Source organism: Pezoporus flaviventris, unplaced genomic scaffold, assembly GCF_033815535.1.
Source record: "Pezoporus flaviventris isolate CSIRO_AGI_PZ_B2104156 unplaced genomic scaffold, CSIRO_AGI_Pfla_v1 ptg000010l, whole genome shotgun sequence".
NCBI classification, from domain to species: domain Eukaryota; kingdom Metazoa; phylum Chordata; class Aves; order Psittaciformes; family Psittacidae; genus Pezoporus; species Pezoporus flaviventris.
Window position 1 is genome coordinate 1,621,391 of NW_026892558.1, and position 25,287 is coordinate 1,646,677.

Sequence of the window (25,287 nt, forward strand, 5' to 3'; positions counted from 1 at the left end):
ATTATTTTTGGTTTGCTCCCTAAAACCCCTGAAATACAGCTTAGTAATACTGAAATATACATAAATGTAAAACCACATGTAGGAAACTGAGACTTAAAATATTATAAACATGTAGAATACAGCCAGAACACAGAATTCTTGTCTTGCTGTCCTCTCAAGCTCTTTAGCTATTTAGCTAAATAGCATTTCAGTCTGCTGTTAATGATCAGAAAGGATGTTTTCCTTAGGAATTTCTCAACTTGAGTAAGTTGGGAGTACCAACTGATACGTACCACCTAACATGACATAGCATTTTGGAACTGAAAGGATTATTGCAAACATGTTAGCCTGGGACTGCTTTTGTGCAGGAGTACATTTGCCAGCAAGAGATGGAACTTCAGGAGATTACTTGGGTCATATATCAATGTGCAGATTTCTCTTGGACATAATTACCTCATTCTCCCTACTGGAAGATTGAACTTACTCACCAGGATTTTGGCCATATCTGTCTTTTCCTAGCTGTTGAGGAAAGGTGTAGTAATGGCAGATGCCAGCCTCAGAAGGGTGGGGTGGTGGAAAAATTAAAAATGAGACGTACACTAAACTTTAAGAAAGCAAATGTGCCAAATTTGAATTAATTTAACACATGATGATAAATATATATATGAATAATTTCTTTCCATGTTACCTATCTGTATAACTCATGTGAGTCTAAAAGCTAACTTCGTGGTCATAATTTTTATTCAGCTTCTTTCTGATTTAAGGACACTGGATCAAAAACACAGTGATATGGGATTATTAATGTAACATGATTTTTTTGCCAGGAAGGCTGTAATTATAGTGCTTTTTATTATAAGAACTCTTTCAAGCTGCTTAGTACTGAATGGCATTAGTTCCCCTGCCCTTGACGTGGCAGTAATTGCCTTGCAATTGTGATGATGGAGTGTTGGTTTATTACTAAATCTGACTATATATAATTATGTTTGAAGAAAAATACTCTTTGCCTGGCTTTCATTGTGCAGGACTAGGAGTACTTCAAGTTCTTTTAATTGGTTATACTGTGCTTAGCTTTTTCATTCAAATGGCTTACAGGTTTTCATCCTTTGTGTCTTGAATCTAGCAGACTAGGTTTCAGACAGAAGACTGAAAACTAAACTTTCTTAATTTTTCTGTGATTAAAAAGTGTGTTATAATTTTTCATTTAGATAATGTTGAAAAAAGGGAACAGGAATTTTGTTTTAAGTTGAGATTATTTCTTTTTTGTGCTGTATAATTCAAGACTTTGACCTATTACATGAATAATTTGGCTAAATGCTCAGTCTCTGGAATGAAATATCAAGATACATTTAAATAACCCGTTCTAAGCAGGCATTTGGGGGTCAATGTCATCAAGAGGGGATGTTTCTTATCACCTTGGAATGTATCAGGAGTCCAGATGTGATAAGGGTAGATGCGCAGTGACATTGAACTTACCATGTATCACCATGGCAATGAGGGGGGGAAATTCCACCCTTTGACCTGACTTTTCCCCCAGAATCTGCAGCATCTCCGCTTTAGTATTTTGGCATGTAACCGGTCAACTTGGTTCATCAACACTGCTGTAATTAGGAACAGGATTTCCAAAGATGGTAGCTTAGTATTGAAGTTAATTTTTTATAATGTTTTAAGAATTAAATATGAAAATGGCTCTGCATTTCAGGCTCAAACATCAAAGTTCAAGCAGTATGATAACGAAAGTCTTAACAAGCAGCCTTCAGGTGCTTTTTACTGGCATTATGCCTTAATACTGTATATCCACCATGTATATACACCTAGAAAAAGGGGAGGGTATGCTAACATGCGTTCTTATTGTAGACCATGAGGAAAGAACTGTGAGTCGGTGTGGAGTGATGATTTATTTACATTTGTGTACCTAATAAATTTTGAGGGTTTAAAATGAATTAAGTTTTTGCACTTTGTCACATGTGTATTTTTGAGGCAGTTTTTAGAGACAACGAAAGCTTGCTTACCCAAAAGGATTCAGTCTTGTTTTTTGACTGTTTTTGGTTGTTTTTTTTTGACAAATAGTGATTTGCCACTTCAGACTTTTATTTCTTGTTAACTAGACTTTCAAATTATTGTAAACCCTTTATACATCCATACCTTAACATCTTACATGCACTCTCTTAAAAAGGAATTTCTGAGCAGTGTAAGTACTTCTGACTGGAGTGCTTTTTCAAGTTGTTTCGTCTTCTGCAGGAATGCAAAAATATGAGGCTGAGTTTAATAATACCTTAAAATATAAATTTAAATTGCTGTTGATCCTGTCTTCTTTTTCCAGAAGGTTTATTACTTGCTATTAAGTTGTCTACCCACAATAATGAGCAATAATGATGATCTCTATAGGACTCTCATTCTGGAGATTCTAGTTTAAGCAGTATTACATTTTGTTGCTGTGTTTACCTAAAATATGTTGAGTTTATTAAAAATAGAATGCTGTATTATGGACCGAGTTGGTTTTATAAAATTGTGACATACAGGCTTTTTTTCCTCTCTTAATATGTTAGCATTATTAGGATTGCTACATGCATCCTTTGGCTGGTATCTGCTCTGTGTTTAAGGTTTTCCCCTTCAGAAATATGATTTTGTTTCACCTCTCCTGATTTCCTTTTATATCACACAATCCCAGACTGGTTTGGGTTAAAGGGACCCTAAAGCTCATCCAGCTCCAACCCCTGCCATGGGCAGGGACCCCTTCCACTAGAGGAGCTTGCTCCAAGCCCCTGTGTCCAACCTGGCCTTGAACACTGCCAGGGATGGGGCAGCCACAGCTTCTCTGGGCACCCTGTGCCAGCGCCTCAGCACCCTCACAGGGAAGAACTTTCTTAAATTTCCAGTAATCTTGAAATTCCCACTTCTCTGTGCCCGCTGCTGTGTTAGTCCTGAAACTTTCATTTTGAGAGACCAGTCAGAGCTGTCAGCTCCTCGTACAGGGGTGAATTGTTTGTCCTCTCCTCTCTCTACCTGCGTGTCAGATGCCATCCTTTCCTCTGAAGGAGCCTTGTTCATTAAAACATGAATAAACGTGGTCTTTTCTGCCTTTTCTCTGCAGCTGGCCTATGGACAGTCTTCACGCTCGGAGGGGTGGGCAGCAAACCAACGCCACAGATGGAGCAGTGCTCCCCTCTGGCTAACCAGAGCCTACTGCTGCTGCTGGTCTTGGCCAATCTCACCGATGCTCCAGATACACCGAATCCCTACAGGCAAGCTATTATGTCCTTCAAGAATACCCAAGGTTTGTATCTGTTCCTACCTCTAACCATGAACTGATGAAAATGAAGTGTTAAATTGCTGTGACGGCGTACAGGGTCTTTTCCCAAAGCTTTTTCTCCCTTCAGCCAACCCGTGGAAAAGCAGTAATTATATATTATTGTTTTTCTGGGAGTTTTGAGGTGGAGTTCCTCAGCTGCTGGAACAGGGGAGAGAAGGATGCCCTTTTCTTCAGACTTGAAAAATCTTAGAAAGCTTCATCATTTCAAAAAATATAAATAAAACTGGCTTACAAGTAGGTTGGTTATCCAAGTCTGCAGGAACTGCCTGAAACTTTATAGCCCTTGGGGAAATACTGTTTAGTTGCTCATGTTCCTTAGAGCTAAGATAAGCAGTTGAATTGCTGATGGAGCTGATTTGCTGACTGTGTTCTTGTATTGCAAATGTGAGGAGAAACTGGATAGTATAAATGCTTTCATGGTATATATGGAAAGTTTCAGAGTTGTTGCAGCACTTGCCTGGTTTTTGAGGCAGGTTCCAGTCCGTGTATTTGGTCACTGGAGGTATATTGTTTACTGACTCACAGCGCCCTGCTGCACAGTGTCTTGCTTTTGGCACACAGTAATGCCATAACACAGTTTGGACTGCCCAGATAGCTCAGCTTTGCAGGCATTTTGCTGCTTTCCATATATACCTTACCTACACGCTTCAATCTCTTCAAGTTTTAGCCATGGTGTTTACCTTTCCTTGGCTTTATGCAGGTTGACAGCGTGCACAGAGCTACTTGGCACAGCTCAGGTGCTGTGTTATAACCTGTGGAACCACATGAGTACCTCTGAGTTACTCTATTTTGGGGGAGTTTTTATATTTCTTTAACCATTAAGTTTTAGCAGGGTGAGCTCTACATTCGTTCACCTTTACCTCTGAAATGTTTTGGGGTTATGAGGATGGAGGGTTGTTATCATAAGAAAAATTCTTAGTCCTGGAGTGCCCCTTTGCTTTATTAGATCCTGTTTACTAATTTCAGGCATATTGGGTAATGTCTACTCATTTCGAGCATTTCAGATGAAATGCATGACACAGTTTTGGTTTGTTCTGTTTTTTAAACTGCAAACTTCTATGAATATTTTATTTTGATTGACTTTGTTTCATCTCATCAGTAACTGGTAATGTTATACACTGTTATTCGTGAATCATTATAAACTGTTATAACTGTACACATGTATCATAAAATTTTAAAAGAACTTTATGTCAAAAGCAGCATGAAAAGCCATATTTTCTCTAGATGTGTACATTTATAGAATGATTTATTGTTTCCCATAAACTTGTTTCCACTAGCAATACTCATATAAATGAGCTTAAATTTGATTCTTGTGAACATTCTGAGGGACTGGTAAGAGGAGAATGATACGAGAAAGGAAGGCTGGTTACTGTCAGAGTGATCTATGGTATGTGACTATAAAATGAAAACTGGCTTTTTTGGTGAAGTAGTTTATATATAACTTAATTGGGACAAAAGTAGTAAAATTCAGGATAGTTTTTGTTACTCTATATGATCTAGAATAATTTAATTTTTCTGTTGGTCAGTTTAATGTTCTGTAGAATAATACAGGATGTGCTGCTGTTGCTCCTAAGTTTCTTTAACACTTCTAAGGGTTTTTTTCTTAGTTTTTTAACTATCCTTTAATAAAACAGAGAGTGAAGAGCTGTAATTGTAATTGGCGTGGTTTAACCATCCACAGAAGTGAAGCCTGAAAGTCAACACTCTTTAGCTAACCATGGCATCAAGCTGCTGCTTGCGAGAGCACACTGACTTCATCTGATATTGGTGTCTACATGCAGATTTTCCCTAGAAAGGAGAAATACTTGCCTGAAGTGGGATGCTTTTAAACCATTTGGTCCACAGTCACCATGAGTGATTGAAGGGGCTGTGGTGGCAGGAGTGGTAGTTCAGAACGCAAGGTTTGGTCTCTCCTCTGCCTCATTGGTACCTCATTTTGGGGCAGAGGCAGGGTTTCCATCGCCGATGGGCTGCGTCTCAGCTCTGTGTGTGTGGCACTGCCTCCCAGCTCCTGCAGAAAGGAGGAGGGTTTGCTCCAGAGCCTCCTGCTGAGTGCAGCTGAATGGCTGGAGCTGTCACCCCTCGCCCAGGCCAAGAGAAGCAGTGGCTCCCTGGCATGCTGTCTCCAGCGGGCCCCCAGGAACCCGGAGGGAGCCAAGGCTCCTGTGGGGCTCCTGCAGGTCTTCCAACAGCCCTTCCTTCCAAAGAGAGTTGAGATGTTCAAAACAAGGGACAGCTACCACAGCCTTGCATGCTGAAAGCCATTAGAAACCTTTAGTCCACTAAAAAGAACGGCAGAAGCAAGACACCCACATCTCAGTGGGTGCAGGGAGTGTTTGTGGGGTCAGTCCCTAACAGTATAGATATTTCCACAGGAGAGTATAAAGGTTTGATAAGAAACCATGGAAGTATTCATTTAAGAGCCAAATTTGTGATGGCTTGCAGTTGCTCCCATGGGCACACGTGTGGTGACACTGTTCTCACCGTTACCTGTGGTGTTACGCTCTATAACATCTGAGAAATCCTTCAGGATTTGAGGAGAATAGAAGATGTGCATGAAAAACAAGTGCTGCTGCCTATTATGTCAGCTGTCATAATACTGTTGGCTGTAAAATAGCTTGTAAAAATGCTGCTTTCTAAATTTACATTGTTGTTTTCCTTTATTCATCTGAGTCTTTTCTTCCTCTCCTTAAGATCCCTTCTGTCCACGGTGCAGGAGGAGGAGGAGTATTGTCACACTTCCCTAAGTTTATGCTCTTCCCTAAGTTAATGCCCTTTTAATAAATGATAAACAATTCAGAAATCTGTAGTCTGTTACAGTGGGAACTAAGGAATTTTAGCTAAATTCTTCAACTTTGGAAGTTGCTCATAGTAATATGGAAATTTTTAGGTCTACATCTTCAGTATACTTGAAAATCCCTGCTATTGTTCCCAGAATATCATCTTGCCATGAAATTGCTGTAAATTTTCCCTATGCGCAGCTTATTTGTATACTTAGAGAAGATAGCCTCGTATTCAGTTGCCAGGATGCTGAAATAAATCAGCCCAAAAGGACATAAATGTCCTACTTCACGTATCATCTCAGACAATACATGTTTTGGTTGGATGTTTTTTAAACGAGCTGGAGAGGAAAATGCTTTCTATAAATTTCTGTGAAGCTTTTTGAGAGCTGAGGAATGTACCTGCTCTGCACTGGAACAAAACCTTGTACTCTCAAAGGTTTGGGTGGGTGTTTTTCTGTTTTATGAGGAAAGCAAAGGCAAAATTTCTGACTGGGGAAGATTGGGAGGCTGAATGAGGACAGGAACCTGGCTTTCTGACATGAGTGCATCGACTGTCATTCTAGCTTTTTCCATTTCCACTGGAAATTGCTAGATGTTAGAGTTCTGTGCTGATGGACATTTTTATTGAAATTGGTAAAGCTTCCTGTGAAAGGCTTCTGTGAACAGAAATATGTTTTATTCTCATTTCCAGCTCTGGCACAGATTACGTTGTGAACACGAACAAACTGCTGTTACTTTGAGGGGTGTTAGACTGTGTGATGTGGTGTTTTAAATCACTTAACCCACGACTTCCCACCACACACACTTCTTTGATGTCCTGACAATACCTGTGTTTCACTGACAATATACTGATAGCCTTCACCTGTGTACATCTGCCCTTCATGCCAAGAAATGGTGAGGAGATACACCGCCTCGATGCCAGTGAGCAAAACCTGGAAGTTTGGGGTGCAGGGTTTGAATCAGCATCAGGGTGCTGGGACAGACACAGGAGTGCCCGGAGAAGCTGTGGCTGCCCCATCCCTGGCAGTGTTCAAGGCCAGGTTGGACACAGGGGCTTGGAGCAGCCTGCTCTAGTGGGTCAGTCCATTGGTTCCAGAGAAGGCACTCTGGCTGCCCTTGTTGAGGCAGCTCTTGGGATTGCCTTCCTTTCTAACAAAGGAAGCCATTTGGAAGAACAGAATTACTTTATGAAAGAAGATGAGTCTCTTGTGCAGATAAAGGGGTCTTAATGGAGCTCATATGGGAGACCAAGTTTAGCATTTTGGCACAAATGGAGCTTCATGAGACCCTGTTAATGTGTCTGTATAAAATATTTCACCAAGAGCTTTTTGTAAAACAGACAGCTGAATGGTAAATGTATTTGTTAAAGACTGTTTTTTTCTTTATTTCTTCATTTCAGATAGTACTGCTTTTTCATCATCAAATCCACACGCTTTCCAGATTAATTTTAACAGTTTATACACAGCTTTGTGTGATCAGCAGAAATCTGATCAAGCGACTCTTCTTTTATACATGCTTCTGCATCAAAATGGCAATGTACGGACATATGTGTTGGCACGAACGGACATAGAAAATCTTGTAAGTATTGTTTTGCTTACTGTGTGCTCATCAGGGGGGATTTGTGTGTTACAGCTGCCAGTGTCCCCTCTTCTGTGGTGAGGACAGCAGGTTCTGCTTCACTTACTCACCAGTTCTAGCTCACTCATTCCTTTTGGTTATGTCATCTCAGGAGCAGGATGCTAAACATGTCACTGCAGTAAAAGACAGTACTGGTAGCACTACCAAGCTGTCTTTGAGTCCTTTCTGTCTTTCTCAGTGCTTTCTCACTGTCTTTTCCAGTGCTACTGTTAGTCTGATCCATGTCAAACCTGCTGACCTCTGGGCATGGTGTGACAGAAGTGGCAGCAGATAACATTCTACTCATTATTTAATCTTTCTTTTTCAGATGTTCATTCCAGAAAGTTACACGAGCTTACTGTGTGCATATAGGGATCATAGTTAACAAAATGAGCTGTAACTTGGCTAACATGCCAAATGTCTTACAGGGTTGACCTGAGGCTGGAGCTCCTCAAGGAGCAGCTGACAGATTTTATAGAAATGCAACTGTAGTGAGTTTTTAGTTGCTTTAAATAGGATTGTGGTTAATGGCCAATATTACAGACACCTGGTACAGGTTTTGTAGGTTATAAATTAGCTTCTGCTCCCCACTTCAGTTATGTCACGAACCACTTTAACAAATCTTACTTATTAAAAAGCATTCCTTTAATAAGATAATGGCTGTCTAGGGGAATTGGTAACGGAATAGAGAACCCTTTCCATTTTAATATTTGAAATCTTGCCAGATAATTAGATCCCTTGCCTGCTTGATGGCAATATGGAATGGGTTTGGTTTCAGTCCAAGTCCCAGCAGATGTATTGCTAAAATCGGAGTTGATAGACACCACTGTTGGCAAACTCAAGTGAGATGGTTGATGCTGAATTGATTCGAGACTGAACTCCTGTGTAGTCTGCTGCAGATTATCTAGGTGAGGGCTGGGTCATTTTGCATGAACTCTGTAATTAAATGGTCATACTTAATTTTCTGGGCTGTTAGTGTGTGGTATAGCAAGTTTCACAGCTGCTAACCAGATCAATTTACTTTAGAGAAATAAAGGTTAAGTGTGTGCATTGTTTTATAATTTGATGTCAGATGCCTTGTAAAACTTGCAGTAAAAGCATGATGTGCGTGTGTCAAAACAACTCCAGATGCAGGTACACAGATGCTCTGCAATGTGGGGTATTTTTATGTATTATCATCTATCTTTACTCACCTTCAGAAAATAATCAGAAAATCACAGAATCATGGAAATAATCGGCAACATTAAACAGCTTTTGGGAAAAGCTGAGAAAATTTGGAAAAGCATGACTGAGAAGTCAACAGTATTTATTCTTTTAATACCAAAATTTGAAACTCTCTGCTCTTCAACAGCATACTGCTGCTTCTTGTAATCCCTGCTGATACATTACTGACATCTTTGTCCAGTGCTCTCATTTGTAGTGGGTAGTAGGTAAGAATGAGCAGCGGCCAACTGAGAAGAGCAGTTTTAATTGCTCAGTAGTGCAGGCTGAGGCAGACACAATAAGGATTGGGGGGTGGGAGGGTTAATGGAGACAGATCATGATCTCTCAATTACAACCCTGTGGTGAAAAAGGCTAATTCAGTTTTGGGCTTTTAAATGAGAAGAAGGGGCAGGAGCAGTGGAGCTGGTTATTTCCTTCCCTATATGGCAACAGCAAGAGCGGTACTAACACACTGCGTACTGTGCTGGTGGTGAGCTACCATACTTCATAAAGTATTTACAGGCTATTGAAAAGTGGGGAGAGTGTAGAGAAACTCTTTTTTTCTCTTTAAAATTAACAATAAAACTGACAATGAAAGCTGACTTGGCTCAGTTGGTCAGAAAAGAGCTTGAGAAGCATCAGGATGTGTACGTGCTGCATCAGGATGTGTACGTGCCTTTACAAGGGGAAAGCCTTGAACAGAAAGGATTCTCCGCTTGCAGAGAAGTGTGGTGAGAGCTAAAGCCTGGAGATTGAATCCTACAACTTAGAGAGATGGGAGGAAAACAGTCAAGGTAATGAATTCAGAGCCAAACCTGTACTCACTGTGGGTATCTTTGAATGGCTTTCTGGAGGAGTGTGGCATAAGTCACTGGTCTCTTCATACAGAGTCAGGTGGGAGAAGTGTAAGAGTCCACAGCATATAAGAGATCACATCATCAGTCAGCTGAATGCTCATCTTAAACTTTCAGGGACTTTGTGGGTTGTTCTGGTTGCACTGCATGCAGTGCACCACATTTGTTGTGTTTTCCCCTGGTTTAATTCTTCTCAGTTTTGGTGCCCAGGAAGCATCGTTAGCAGATGTTCTGTGACATTTCCTAGGGGTTTTTGAAATATGTCTTTGCTCTTTTGTAACTTCAGTTTAGTTTGTAAATTGAATCAGCATGTTTTTTTCTGTTAATTCTAGATAGTCTCAGCTTGCTTCCTACTTCATATATGAATTTACCTCTGTCAGTTGTAAATAAATTAAGAACTGACACAGGTAGATTCTATTATGCTTTATAATGCTTTGTCATTAGTAAGCCAGTGCATCTTTTTTGCTCTTTAATGTAGAATGAATAGGATGGGTTTGTGTCTCCCATAGCTTACAGCATGTCACTTTATATAATTTCATAAAATAACTGGGTTAAATATCTGGTGCTGTTAGGGATGTTCACATCTGGAATTTGTTTGTCTTATTGGAAGTACTTGCAGGGATTCTCCAGGAAATGGTGAGACTGGTGAAATAGGGGCAACTGGCAGATTTTTTCTTAAGCTGTCTTTCGTGGTCTGTGGATGGGAGAATTTTGTGCCCTTGTCTGTTTGGAAGAGCAGTTAACACCCATACTGCAGGTAAAAATACCAGTGAGATACCTGCTTATAGAAATAAGCTTTTTCTATTGAATGTGTTTGCTTTGGCTGCTGAGTTGGCATTTCATTGCTGCTCAATGACTGGACAGAAGTAATGTATATGCTGATGTATTTATATCAGCCCATGGTACAGCAGTATTTTTTCCTGTGGTATTATTTGGCTTAAGCAGGGTTACTCTTGTGGCTATGTGGTCTTGTATTTTGTTGTATACTAAAGACAGGTTATTTTAAAACACTGTGCTTGGGAAACTGTTCCTGACCCTGGACCACATATAGCGCCTGCAATTTTCAGTGTCTGTTTTTACCTGCTTTTACCATTTTTTTTTTTTTGTCTGCTTTTACCTTTTTTTTACCATTTTTTCAATGATGGGTGTGTCTCGCCAGATAAAAGCTTCTCCTGATGGAGTATTAGAAGTAGTCCAGTAATGAGAGTTTAATGATTATGAATAAAAGGGCCAGCAACACAAAAAGAAGTGGTGGTTGTCTTCTCAGTACATGTTTGGACAATGCTGTTGCATAAGATGGCACATAAAAGTTTTAATGCATGTGCTTAATGTAAAGTGTAGAAATGTATTTGGTTAAAATTCTAGATAGACTTTCATTTAAATAAAATTTTAACCTTATATCCTTATTCTCATTTAAGTGTTGGCTTCTGAATTAATTTTTGTTTAGAGAACAGTAATACTTGTCCTAAATATGTCTGACCTCAGCAATCAGTATGCAAAGAAGCAGTGTTTGAAGTAGTAAGGGTTATAGTCACTATGTGAATTGATACTGTTTTCGTCTGGAAATGGCAGGTATAGAGAGTTAAGATTCCATTTGCCTTCTTCAGTTTGGTGTGGTATGTACATGGAGAGAAGTCTGGAAGAGGAGCAGAAAGGAAACTGGCCAGGGGAGTGGAGGAAGGAAGAAGAGGTTTTGGAAGCTTTCAAGGTGTTTTGGGGGCAGGAACACTGAATGGACAGATCTGGAGAGCCAAATCTCTCTTCAGAGTGGGAGTGATTTCAGTAGGTAGCATGAAATTTTAGTAAGAGTATTTCAACATTATTGGCTCACGTGGAAAAATGTCAGAATCAGGTACCCGTTTTTAATGTCATTGTAGCAACACACTTCTAGGGCTTGGAGCACTTGAGGAATATGAATGCAGTTTTTCAGCTTAGTTTGACCTGATATGAATGTGCATCGACGCATCGACAGAGATGTTGGACTGTTCTGAAGGAATATGTTTCTACAGAGTTCTTTGGATAGTATTATTTAGCCTTAACCACACTGGATCATAGTTACATTGAAGGAGTGCAAGGCATGTACTTCATAAGGCAGCATATTGAATTCTGAGAAGCTGTAAAAATTAACAGACACGGCTGTTTGGAAGCTGTCTTGAGAACTAAGAGCTTGTTCCACTGGTTACCTTCAGAAAGGCTTTTGTTGTTCTCCCTGCAAAGTCAACTTGTAAGTGCAATTCTTTGGTAATTTTCTATTGTTTCCTGCTGTATGCTGCTTATCATAGTGCTTGGAGTTAGAAATGAGTTTGAGCTTATGCAGTGCAAAGCTATGTTCAATATAAATATTGGAGATGGAAATCATTTGAAGAGTGGCCTAATGCAGTGATGTTTGTCTCCTTTTTCCCCCTCTCCATGAAAAAGGACTAATGTTTTCTGCTGTATATGCTAAGTAGATATTCCAAGGAAAACATCTTTACTTTCAAGACCTATATTCACAAAATACAAAGACATCAACTCTGGTTTCATCTAGAGAAGGAAGTTTGTGAAGGATCCTTCGAAATGGAAGGATGATTGCAATGTGTAAATATTTCTTTCCCTCTGCTTTTGTTGTGGTATTGTGTTGCCCCTGTCCAAAGCATCTGTCAAAAGCTTTTGTGGCCTGCAGCATTTAGATCAATCTCATTGCTTTTAATAGAAGCTGTTGTGTGTTTTAATATGTTCCAACTGTTTGGGGACTGGTTGATTGCAAGAGAACATTCTGGTAGCTTCAGAGGCTTGTGAAGGACTTGGTGTCCTGGCTGTTCACCAGAATAGGTTTAACATGATTCATCCTGCTTAACTCGGCCTGTTTTGAGAAACAGCAAGTCTTTAGGTGTCTGGAAGCTTTTTGGAACGAATTCTGCATCTCATCCGCTATCTTGGAATTGAGAGTTTTCTCCAGTTCCTTTTCCCAGGGTGTTTTGTGATTTAGGCCTATTTGTACAGCCCAGGGAAGCCACATTGTACTAAGCCAGTGGAAAGCTAATTTTCAGTTGGTAGAGAGACAACGTCTGCATCTGGATTAACTTTAGACTAACGTTCAGGTATGCTTGCTGTTGCAATGAAATCTCATTTTTGTTATTATTGCAAGTCTTTGGCTTAAGCCATTCATCCTGGTGGAAATGTTGCAAGACCTTGGGCTGAACTCACATCATAATGTCAGTTCTCTTTGGCTGCGTATTATCTAGAATTAGAAAAACAGGCCTTTTCTAGTCTTAATCCAACCCAAACTGGTTCTTTTCTGGGATTATCTCCACGTACCAAAGTGGGGTTTGAGTTCCAGGTCTCAGAATGCCTCTGTTCACCTTAGCTCCATTGTGCTTGGCTATATTTGATGAGGACGGTCTTCAGACCAGGCTTGTGGGAGCACAAATGGTTAGAAGCAATTGTTTTCCTCCTTCAACTGGTGGAAATTTTGTTTAATAATTGTATTTTCCACATGGTCTGCAGGGGAACTAAAGCTTTCAGAACCCATGGTAACTGGTATGGCTGGAAATCTCATTTATTAGGAACTGAAATTCCATGTCTGACCACAAGAAAGAATTTGTTTAGACTCTTTTGTGGAGACAGAATGAAACAGATGGAAGGTGTTTGAACATTGTACGTCACTATTTAGGGGTGGTTATTTCAAGAAGGAGGAATTGCTATGATGTTGTTAAGGGCAGGGTAATACACGGGAGGTTTAGAGTCTCCTCTTTTTATTGTATGAGGTATTTGAAGACTAAACTAACACACACGTTTTTTCTTCCATAAAGGTTCTGCCAATTCTTGAAATTCTGTATCATGTTGAAGAAAGGAATTCACACCATGTTTACATGGCTCTTATCATTCTGCTGATCCTTACAGAGGATGATGGCTTCAACCGATCCATCCATGAAGTGGTGAGTTGTTCTTTTGGTAAATAATTCTTCAGCTGTAAAAATGGTTTAAATCTTCATTTTTATAAAGATATATTGGTATTTCTGTTTCCTCAGCAGAGGCTGTATGTGTTCATCCAAATTTGATGACATATACATATTTCTTCATGAGGACTAACCCGAAGTTAGAAGAATCATTTCAAAACTTTCCAGATGAACGAACGCGTTCCCTCTTGTAGAGGAGGTGCTGCATGTACCTCTTTTTCTGTCCTTTCTTGTGTTTCCTGTTACAAATTAATGTAATAATAGTCGGGCAGCTGTCTCAAAGAAGCTGAGTCTTTGCCATGAAAGTGGAGGGGCTAAATGAGAGAAAAAAACACAGAAACCCTTTCTTATTTCTCTTGAAAAACTTTGCTTAACCAGTTTGATGCAGCTGAGTGGAGCTTTTAGTTGGGAGTTTTATTTTCCAGACTGAAGGTTACTTCCTTACTTGGCGTTTCTTTTTATGTCTTTCTGCTAGATTAATATCTATTCTATGTTGAACATATAAAATTATCCAAATTTTACTAGTTTTGATGGGCCTCAACCATCTGTGCTTGGACAACGACGTTCTAGTTTCCCAGCCTCTAAAGCTGCGATAATGCTGAAGGTGTCTGTCTGCACTGATTTTTATTTGCTTTTTTGACTGGGACATGGAAATTCTTGTCTGAGGTTATGTGATATTAATGAAATACAAAAAGCTGGAAGCAGGTTTCAAGGTATCTAAACAGAACTCTTAGGTAAATTTCCAGCCTGTTTTAGAGGGAGCTGGCATTTACAGTATTTACTTCCAGTATTTACTCTCAGAAATTTCAGACTATTTCCTATAGCTTTGTATGGAGAAAGAGATGATGCTTATATTTAATAAGAAGAGATGATGTTTATATTTAATTTCCTGGAAGTACCTTTTAGGAAGCAGTTTTTAGGAGGAGCACCTGTAGTTAACCATGCAGATAACTGAAACAGCGTTTTCCTGGAGCTTTCTTCTGCCTCAATTTCATGTGCCTTGAACCTGCACATCCACACCATGTACATGTGTGATGTGTATTTTGGGTTTCTGTATCAGTAAGTCATTTAACTTCTTTTGTAAATTGAGCTTGTTGAGCATTAGAGTCCAGCAGACGCACTGCCTCAGTCCCTTCATTCTTCATTTCTTTTAAAGGCTCCACACATGGTCTTTCAATAAATTCCCTACTGGATAAGTAGAAGTGGAAGATTTCCCTGAAATTTGTTAATGAGAATCCAGATGCTGAATGAGAACATAAATCAAGTTTTCTCCAGTTTGTTCGTGCCTTTGCAGCTAACCCTGCCAATATTTGTGGCATTTTCTGTGCCGTCTGGGTATTAGTTTACTACTTCCATTTTAGATAAAAACAAAACCAAACCCCACCTTGTTCTTTTTCCTGTGTGCTGTTTTGATGGTTTGTTTTTTTTTTTTCAGTCCTGCTTTTGCTTCTTCCAGTTTTTTCTCAATTTAAGCTTAGATTTTACTTCAGATTTTAGTAACTGCTTCTTTCTTTTACTCTGTAACTGTTTTTCCCACTCCATAGTATCTGGTGAGAAACATCCATTCAATAATACCATTAATATGGCCAGAGTTTTGCTGGTTCTGCTTCTTAAGTAGGTGAGAGGTGAGTGTGAAGTGATGGGCCTTCAGGATTGTCTATGTGAACATCTCCTGTCAGCCCTACTGCAGAAAATAGCTGTGGAAATAGAAATGTGCATGGATGGAGTGCTATGACACTGCTGAGGATAGATATAGCATAGCCTTAATTCTTCTTCCTGCCTTCCTCTGTTCGTACTATTCTTCCTCGTAGACTTTTCTCCATTATCTGAAATGCCTTCATACCAAAGGAGATAGCAGACTTGGAGGCAAAGCAGTTTGCTTTTCCGCCCTTGCAGTGCTTCTTCTATTGAATTTGAAGGCTTTTTCTCTCTTCATGCTCTTGTACTTTATGTTATGCAGGTGGATTGGATGCAGTGAAGGAGAAAGAGATTTCCTGTTGTTCAGATCTTAAACTGCGCTCTGAAAGTCACCTAATAAACTATGATAGAGAAGAGCTGATGACTGTGATACCAACTCCTAAGTATTCCTTATAGAAAGGATTCCTTATTTACAGAAAAAAACACACAATATTAAAATTAAACAAAGCTGCCTTCTTGATCGCTGTACCTACACCATTCCTCAACTTTACAGAAGCATGTGGATGTCAAAATACAAACCTTCATAGATTGTGAACTGTTGGGGAATGGCTATATGGCTAGTGAGTTCCTACATATGAGGTAGTGAGGTCACATGATGGGGAGTAAGTGTAGTTAGTGCCTTACATTGAGAGAAAAGGATTAAAAATCACACTGATAAATCACTTCCTGTCACCAGTCTTTTTGGATTACCCAAATGAATGTTTCCAGGAATGAATGACCAAGTTATTACTCAAAAAGGACAGTATAAAGAAAGAAATCAGTCTCATACTGTCTTAAATATTAACTCCACATCTCATAAAGGCTAAGAACATATTATAGGGCAGCAAAGTGAAGGGAGTTGGGAAGACTGTGCAGTTATTTCTGTAAAATGTGAACATCTAGCATCAGTGACAAAACTGCAATGAAACTCTTGCTCCCTGCAAATATTTATCAGATTTTAGCAATTACAGCAGGATTTGTTTTCCTCCCCATCACTTGGGTAAACTGTGAAGAAAAAAAGGCTTGATGTATTTTAGATCAACCTGTTTTTCTCTCTGCTGCTGTGTATCCTGCATACTGTTCTTATGAGAAGCATGACTGTACAGTCCATTTATGGGCTATTTTCCTTTGTGGCATTTAACCCACATTTATTTATTGATTTTAAAGATTAATTTTAGTAAGCACAGTTTTATAAATCTTGTGATTATACTGATTGGTAAAGAGCTCAGGAAACCACAGAAACTCCTGACTGCTGAAGCATTTTTTTCCCTTAACTGCCTGGAAAATACAATCAGAACCATAGGTCCCATTCCTGCAGTTGGCTTACTGCAGTTAAGTCCCTGTAACCGCACAGAGCTCAATTTCATTCACTAATAATAATAATAAAAATAATAACAGAGTAAATGAGTAAATGCAGGAATTCCCTAAAGGGAAGAAGTATTGCTGATTTTTCTTCTCTGATTTATGAAACTAAATAAAATGAAATCGGATGTCAAAATAACATCATATAATATTTTATATGATGTTTATAATATTAGAATATTTTTTGCTGTAATGGTGATAGACTATAAGTCACAATTTAACTGTGTTTATTTTTACTGTGTTAAGAAACATCGCGAAAGCAGAGTTATAGGAAACTGAGAATCTCAGTGCTCGATATATATAGAACTGAGTTCCTGTTCTTTGCATCTGCAGTTCTGACACCCTCAGTTGTAAATGTCCAGGAGCCTGGTGTTAAAAAGAGTAATTAAGCAAAACATTTTAATCTTATTTTTTAATTACTGCAAGACTGCCCCAGGTCTGGACTTGTTTGAATTTTTTCCCTTGCTAATATTATAAGCAAACCAATGAGGTTGTTCAGTTGGGGCACTGAGTTCAGGCAGTTGATTCTGAAATTTAAGATAATCTTTGTTTTGTGCTTCTGCAACCTGCACCCATGGGAGCATCGGTGGCGGGTGCTGTTGTTTGTTTAAATAGGCATTTCATTGCCTGCCTGCTGTGGTTGCTTTCTTCAGTAAGGGGAGAGGAGAGTCGAGGTGATAGGGACTGGTAGATGACCTTTTAGCTTTGAGGTTTGGGTGTTGTTGTGGTTTGGAGTGGGCTGTTACAAGGTATGGTTGTCTCAGTGAATGTAATTTTCCAGGGCTGGCATTTTTAAAGTTCAGGTGTGAACCATTGGCCATTTATGGAGTTAGACCAGGACATGGACATGCTTGTCCATGGTTAAAGATGTCAGAATGTCCTTTAACAGGCTCTGATAAGTTCATGTTTTTCATTAGGCATTTGAAATGTGACAAGTGGCCTTTATGCTAGGGCTCTGCTGCCGATAATCTGACTAAACTTGGCCAAATTATAAACCTCTGTTTTTAAGCAGTCCGTTTCCATCTGTGCAGCAGATGCATAGTCAGAGGTGGCCTGATGTCTGTTGTGATTGAATATTCTCATTTTCCTGCTCGCAGAGCCAGGTGGGCTGTTTGCATCCTCCCCTGTCCAGTGATCATATATCAGTTGAGGTGCGTAGGGACAAGCTGAAGCTTGTGTAGATGCTGCTTCCAGCTCCTGTGGGATTGGCCTGTGCTCCCAGTGATGCTTCTGTTGCTGCCTGGCAATAGTTGAAACCTCATAGAATCATTTATGATGGAAAAGACCTTTAAGATTGAGTCCAGCTGTAAGTCTAATGCTGCCAGGTCCACCACTAAACCATGTTCCTAAGCACATCTGCATCTCTGAAGAAGAAAGTGTGAAGGAACAGAACCCCTGACATGGATCCCAGACTGGTTTGGGTTGGAAGGGACCTTCAAGCTCATCCAGTTCCAAACCCCTGCCGTGGGCAGGGACACCTTCCACTAGAGCAGGTTGCTCAAGGGCCTGTCCAACCTGGCCTTGACATGACCATGGTTAGGAGAAATTAGAAGAGGCTGTGGCTGGCTGCACAAGAAACATGAGATGGGTGGAGTGGGGGAGAGAAAGACAAAATAAACAAGCAACAGGTAAGAATTGGGATTGCTGAGCAAAGAATTGAGAAAAGAAGATAGGAACAAGGTCAAAATGCTGGAGAAGATGAAGTCAGACTTGTTTATGATGAGAGACTGGAATGGCAAGTTGACTGGGGGAAGCAGAAGCTGGGAAGAGAAATTGCTGAGAGGAATGTGGTGTGGGAGGGCAAGGAGCTGGGAATGAGCCACAGGGAGTTAAAACATAAAGGGTAACAGCTTGTGCATAGCACAGGGAGCCATAGATGTATGACAAAGATACGACTGGAGGTTATCTAACTTGTTTCAGTCCCATTCTTCTTTTGCTGTGGAGACACCCCTTGTGAGAGAACACATGGTGGGACCTGAGGCTCCTGAGTTCCATCACAGTGTGAATCAAGGAACTTCCACTTTGGTTGGTGAAGCACAGGGATGCGCCCCACAAAATAGCACCAAAAGGGGTAGAAAGAAATACGGGCCTCAATTTATTTGTGGGAGAAGGTAACTTTGCTATTTCGCTTGCAAATGAGAGACTCTAAGAAATGGTATATTAGAGGTTTAATCAGCAAGTTGATCTTTTTTGTTGGGGTAAGCGTATTTTGTCTCAGACAGGGGGGAAAATACCCACTCTTTGGGTATTGTTTTAGAGCAAATTGAGTGAAAAATCTTTCTGTTCAATAAGCATCTGGAAATATGTGCCTTTATGTGGCAATGGTTTGTATTTACACTGTGCGTCATGTCAAAACAAATAGTATTCTATACTACCCATTTTCATATTTATATTTTGCTTTAAAGGGTGTATTACATTTTCAATAACGTAAGTGTTCAGAAGTTTCAGAGTATGAAATACGCAGTCACAGCTTATCCTGTTAATATTTATGTATTACAGAGTACAAACATTCAAAAAACAGTGTATTTTTCTTCTGGAAGGTTCAGGTGTTCAGCTTGGATGCTTTCTTGTCAAGAAATATATTCACATAGTCATAATTTCACATAAACTGTTTTTAAGAAATCAGAATTAATTGCAACTGAAGTGACTGTCTACACTTTATTTAGCATTTTGCAGTTGTGAAATAACCCACTAACTTGCGATATGTGATCATATGTTTATGTTTAGCAGCCTCAGGATGATTAAGTTCTCCTCTAGCAGAGTATCTTCTTGCAGTGAATTTCATGTGTATAATCCATTAATTACTCAACTAACAGCTTTTTAACTTTTCATTGCCTCTTTTTTGAAAATACAGATAGGTTTTTCTGTCTTTCAGGCTGTTCCTGTTGTCTATGCTGTCCATGCTGACCAGATGTCCTTGTTTACTGAAACTCCTTGGATAACTTGCTTTCATTTAGACCATCACCACTTTGTCTTAAAATAGTATTAGTGACTTGTTACAACCAGAAATTATACTTGTTTCCACCTTCACTCATAGCCTGCTATATGTGGAAACCTCTCGTGTAGTGATTTCGTGTTTCCTATTTGCTCCTCAGCTTTAACCATTCTTCCTTAAATACCTCTCAAGTCTTTCCCTCTTCCCCGTGTTCTGATTTTTCTATCCTTTTAGCAAAAGGTGTTTACCAGAAATTGTCACATTTGAGCCTATTGCTGGGGATGTTTGTCGCCTTAGCCAGCACTTCACTACTATTAAATGTTGGTTTTTCCATTCTGTAGGTCAGTCATTGGCTTCACTTTAGCTCCTTGTGGGAAACAGGAAGGTGCTGACAGAAAGTCAGGGGTTAGCTAGCATCCGATGATGGAGATGCTTTTTTCATGTTTTATTTTAATGATCTGAACTTGTATTTTGTCTCTTTATATATGGTACAGAAAGGATTTCAGAACTCAAACTGCCTCAGCTTGCCTACTAACAAGAATTTCCTGAGCCTACCAAGTGTGTCTTAAGTGGCTGTGTCTTTTTCTGTCATTGTAGAGTATCTAGTCTATAATGATGTTTGGGATGTACCTCTTGTTGCGTAGGCCTTTGTATGCCTGATTTTCCAAAGCATAAATGGGTAAGAATCCTTTTAGGAGGTTCCTCCTTTTTAGGAGGTTCATCAAAAAAGATCTTTCAGCACAGACAAGTGAAATCTTCCCTGAAATACTTAATTAAAGAGAGGCTTTCAGGTATGCTAGGAATAAAGTGAGGGAGGAGAGAGTTTGATGAATCATAATTGGGATGCTATTTCAGATGTCTCTTGTACTGTGAATGTGCAAGACACACAGTGAAGGTAAAAATGAGGGTGGGAGGTAAAGGAAAGAAATATATATGCATGTGGAATATGCAGAGCATGGAAGGTTAAACAATGTTTTTAATAAAAACCAAACCACCACCCAAAAAAGGCAGTTTTAAAATAGTACTTATAAAGTATTACCCTTGTCTGGAATAAACTTCATAAGATTATTTATTATCTTAATAAGATAATAAGATTATTATTATCTTAAGGTCCTTTCCAACCCTAACGATTCTATGATTCTATGATTTTTTTTTTTCCACTTGGGTTTGCTTTAGAATCTATTGACTCAGAGTTTTGATAAAATGTATGTGTAATTATGTCTTGAGTAGTAAGCATTCCTTACTGTAGGATCCTACATGATACTAAGGGAAATATAATATCCCCCAAAGCCTTGTGTTAAATAATACCCTGATTTTTGCCAGCAGTACTGCTATCAGAAGTGCTGGGAACAGCCGTGGTACTGTCTGTTGCAAAGCACAGCTTGGAACACTCTGCTGTGGAGTAATTGGGAAGCAAATGCCTTGATGTGTGTCCTGGGCAGCATCAGCAGCAGCTGAGGGGGGAGACAAGAAAGCCAGTGATGTGAATGTGGTGGCTGCTTGGAGGAGGAGTCCTGTGAGTAGGACTCCTTCATGTAAAAAAAAAAAGTATTTTTTCATTTTAATTTGCTGATCTGAATCTTTCTGATTAATCATGAATAGTTCTGTCAGGAGCACAAAGTTTGCTGAGAAGAGGAACTGCTGGATGTGTCAAAAGTCTGTCTTATATTACTTTGATTGGATAGGTCTGTCTTTGGTCTGTGTTTGGAGCTGATGAAAATGCATTTGAAGTCACAAGTGGGAGTATAGTGTGTAAGAGAGGGAGGACTTGATCCCAACTGATAATGAAAAGAAACCCTTAAAGCATAGAGGCCTACAATGTACATGTTTGGGATTTAAGGGCAAAAGTTGATGAATAGAATGAAGCAGAGTTATATGTAGGTTACAGGGTGCTTTGGATATGTATTACAGAGCAGTTGACATCAAACAGTTGTAGTCTAACCTCTGCATTCTCAACACGAATACAATTTGCATTACAGTGATTTGTGAGTAACTATTGGGGGTGCCTCAGAACAGCACAGTATTTAAGATCATTGATGCTTCACAGATTGTAATATTAATAATTTGCTTAGTTCACATGCTTTTGTGGGAGGCGTGTACTTGTGTATGTCTTAAACTTACTGCAGGAATGAAGGCTGCTGAATAGAAAAGAAATTCAGCAGTACTGAATTCAGTAAAATACTCCAAACTGCCTTATTGCAACTCATATTTGGAAGGATTGGTCAGCTGCGGTCTGTTGGCTGATTCAGTTGGTGATATTCCAAACCCAACTATGGGGAGCATGGGGAAAATTCAAAATGAAAGCAGACTGATGGAAGAGAAACAAAGATCAGGAAGATAATTGGAAAGGGAACTTCCTACTTGAAGTGTTCTTTTTATAATACAACTTCTAATTTTCTCTCCGAAGAAATGTGTTCTATTTAAAAACAAGTTGTCATCTGCAGTGACAGTCATGCAGTTAATATTCTTACGGGACTCTTACATAGCCTGCTCCTATTCCACTGTATGAAAAGCATCCTGCCCTGTATCAGCATCAGTGTGGCAGTGGGGACAGGGCAGAGATTGTGCCCCTGCACTGGGCACTGGTGAGGCCGAACCTCAAATCCTGTGCTCAGCTCTGGGCCCCTCACTCCAAGAGAGACATTGAGGTGCTGGAGCAGGGACAGAGAAGGGCAACGGAGCTGGTGCAGTGCCTGGAGCACAAGTGTGATGGGGAACGGCTGAGGGACCTGGGGGGTTCAGTGGGGAGAAGAGAAGGCTCAGGGGGGACCTGATAGCTCCCTACAACTGCCTGAGAGGAGGATGGAGCCAGGAGGGGCTGGGCTCTGCTCCCAAGGAACAAGGGATGGGACAAGAGGAAACGGCCTCGAGCTGCACCAGGGCAGGTTTAGATGGAGCTGAGGAACAATTCCTTCCCCAGAGGGTGCTCAGGCATTGGAACAGGCTGCCCAGGGCAGGGCTGCAGTCATCATCCCTGGAGATATTTGAAAGATGTGTAGAGGTAGCACTTAGGGTTGTGATTTAGCAATTGGACTCGATAATTTTAAGGGACTTTTCCAATCTAAACAATACTGTGATTCTGTAATTCAGAAAGGTTTGCACGGATCCAGGCTCTGGGCTGAATGGAACAAGTTGCATTAGCAAAATAGCTCTTGGTGTTTCCTTCTTCAATATATGCAATGAAAAAAAGATTGCTTAACATACTGCCTTTAATGAGCTTTAGTGAACAGATCCATGACCATCATTAATAATCCCCTTAAATACAGAAAATAAAGAATTTCAAATGAAAAAATTAATATTTTGGAAAATGCAGATATGGCGTGACCTTGTTGGATTCCAGATCTGTGCTGTTTTTGTGGTTAACAACCAAGTGTCTGCATCATTTAAAAACGTGACATATAATGGTGTGCAAACACATGATTATTAGAGAAACGAAGCAACCCTTTGCCATTACCAGTAATGAGACAAGTTGGTGTTTTGCACTGTTAACAAATAAATAACAAGATCTAAATGCCTGTGTGTTGATTGTCCATTTCGCCTTGTCACGTAAATGTGTAAGTACAACCAGTGTTTTTACTTTCAGATGTGGAGTCATTTCTCTGTGGCACTGTTGAGTTGAAGTGAAAGACTCTGCCCTATCAAACAAAGGGATGATGCTATAACACTTCAAAATGAGAGCTGCCTAAACTGTGGGCCCACATTTTGCCATAGATTTTGCAGAATTTAATATTGTATTCCTTCAGAAGCCTGTGTAGACACCATTGCATAGATTTTTATTTTTTTTTAGGTAACTGTATGAGGCTTTAGATTCTAAAAGTGCCTTTTTAAAATATTTCAGAATTTCACCAGATTAGTATATGATTTTAATTTTGCTTTCCAGATAACCCTTTTTTTTTTCACAAATACAATTGTGATTCTTTCCATCACAGTTTATATGACTGTGTATGTCTTAGAAGGAGTAAATAGTATAAAATCAGCAGCAACTTGAAGGTAGTGCCTAGCATTGCCTTTCCCTTTGGCCTTCTGCACGTCATTCAGCATCCAGCTTTTTGTATCTCCTCATAGGAATTCAGTTACTACTTCTCCATCCTCTCTCTTAAAGAGGTTTTGCTGTGAGAGCTTGTCAGTGGAAGGAAGAGGGAATTCTAAAAGCAGAAGTTATATAAATTGAAGGGCAACAATTTTTTTACTCATCCAAAGGAGAAGTGGCAAGAAGGGTTATGGTCAGAAGTGTTTTCATCTAACTTTTTAAGAGTTAATAATGAGTTTAATGAAGTTGATTGTTGAGGTTGATAGGGTTTAGATTTTTTAAGTACATGTGTATTATTTTCTTTGAATGTGAAGTTTCAATGAAACACACTTTTAATATATCAAAAATTAAATTATATGGAATTATAGCTTCATGTTAAATAGTCCTTGTTAACCAAATTTTTGTTTTGACCCAGAATAAACCTGACATTGTAGAGGGTCTTCTCCACTAGTTGAGTTCCTGTTGATTCATTTTTACCAGTTCTTTAAGGCAGGGATTTTTTGCTCTATCGCTGTGGGTTGATTGGATGAGTATTCTGATAGGAGAGAGGGGATTGATTCTCATTCTGCAGTAAACTCAGAAATGGTGCCAGACTTTATCTACCCTGATGGTGGAGAGTACTGAAAGATATGCAGCTCTTAACCTAGCTGATGACTTTCACTAGCCTATTAAGGGAAGAGACATCACATCTGGCAAGAGAAAGGCTTCGGTGTGAAGTCAACAGTTAACCTGTTGATCTGCCCTGTGACCTTCAGCATGTGTGCTCTTGCCGATCAGTCAGGGATCATACGTGCTGCCTCTTGCCCAGTTGGTAATGAGGGAAAATAGGAAGGAATTGGCAATGTTATTCAGGTGTCTGGGGTGGAACTGGAGACTTTATAAAGTGTGAAGGGTAAGATCAAAAAGAATACAGATGTGTGGTGGCACAGGGCATAGAAATTAGGGAAATGCCAAGTTGAATCATCTTTCTACACATAGTGTGTTTCCGCTTGGCTGATGATAAAGTTGATGAGACCTGTGAGGTGATAGTACTGCAGAGGTCTGTCTTTTTTGTTCTTTATTACTATTTTTCTAATCATGCTTTAGAATACGATAGATTTTGTCATGTTTGAATCTGGAAGCTAATTTACCTCTCATAAGGAATACGAGAGTACAAACAGCTTTTGGTGTTCTTATTCAGACCTAGGTGCTGAAGAATTTTGTTCTTGTATTTCAGATACTGAAAAATATCACCTGGTATGCTGAGCGTGTTTTAACAGAGATCTCACTTGGGAGTCTCCTGATACTAGTCGTGATAAGAACCATACAGTACAACATGACGCGGACAAGGGTAAGAGTTTTGTGTAGCGCTTACGCATATCATGTGTGTTTCTAACTTCAACAGCATCAATTCAGTTTCAAACAGGATGCAGGATTTTCTTCGTTCTGTTGCAACCAGTTGGCATTTGAATTTACAGGAGGGAAGGAAATGGGTAGGTCAGCCATATTAACTAAGCACAATGTTAAGTGGTTCTGAACTTGTAACACCGTTTCTACATCATCATCCAGTTCAGTGAGTAGGATTCTCTAAAGACCATAATTCAGACACTGCACTCATCT

At 39.6% G+C, this 25,287-nt stretch overlaps 2 protein-coding genes across 12 annotated transcripts in view; both read left to right on the plus strand.

The window, feature by feature from the left end:
• RPL17 (ribosomal protein L17) overlaps positions 1 to 18,774 on the plus strand; it is a 117,160-nt gene extending 98,386 nt beyond the window's left edge. Inside the window, exon 7 of the mRNA XM_061450503.1 lies at positions 18,765 to 18,774. Within this exon, the coding sequence (XP_061306487.1) occupies position 18,765 (1 nt within the window). The 3' untranslated portion in view covers positions 18,766 to 18,774. The remainder of the gene's footprint in view (positions 1 to 18,764) is intronic.
• The window catches only part of DYM (dymeclin), a 224,463-nt gene that overhangs the window by 86,594 nt on the left and 112,582 nt on the right, over positions 1 to 25,287 (plus strand). For all 11 annotated transcript variants that reach the window (XM_061450486.1, XM_061450488.1, XM_061450489.1 and 8 more), the window contains 4 exons: positions 3,071 to 3,253; positions 7,472 to 7,650; positions 13,538 to 13,663; positions 24,905 to 25,018. In XM_061450486.1, coding sequence (XP_061306470.1) covers positions 3,071 to 3,253; positions 7,472 to 7,650; positions 13,538 to 13,663; positions 24,905 to 25,018 — 602 coding nt within the window. The remainder of the gene's footprint in view (positions 1 to 3,070; positions 3,254 to 7,471; positions 7,651 to 13,537; positions 13,664 to 24,904; positions 25,019 to 25,287) is intronic.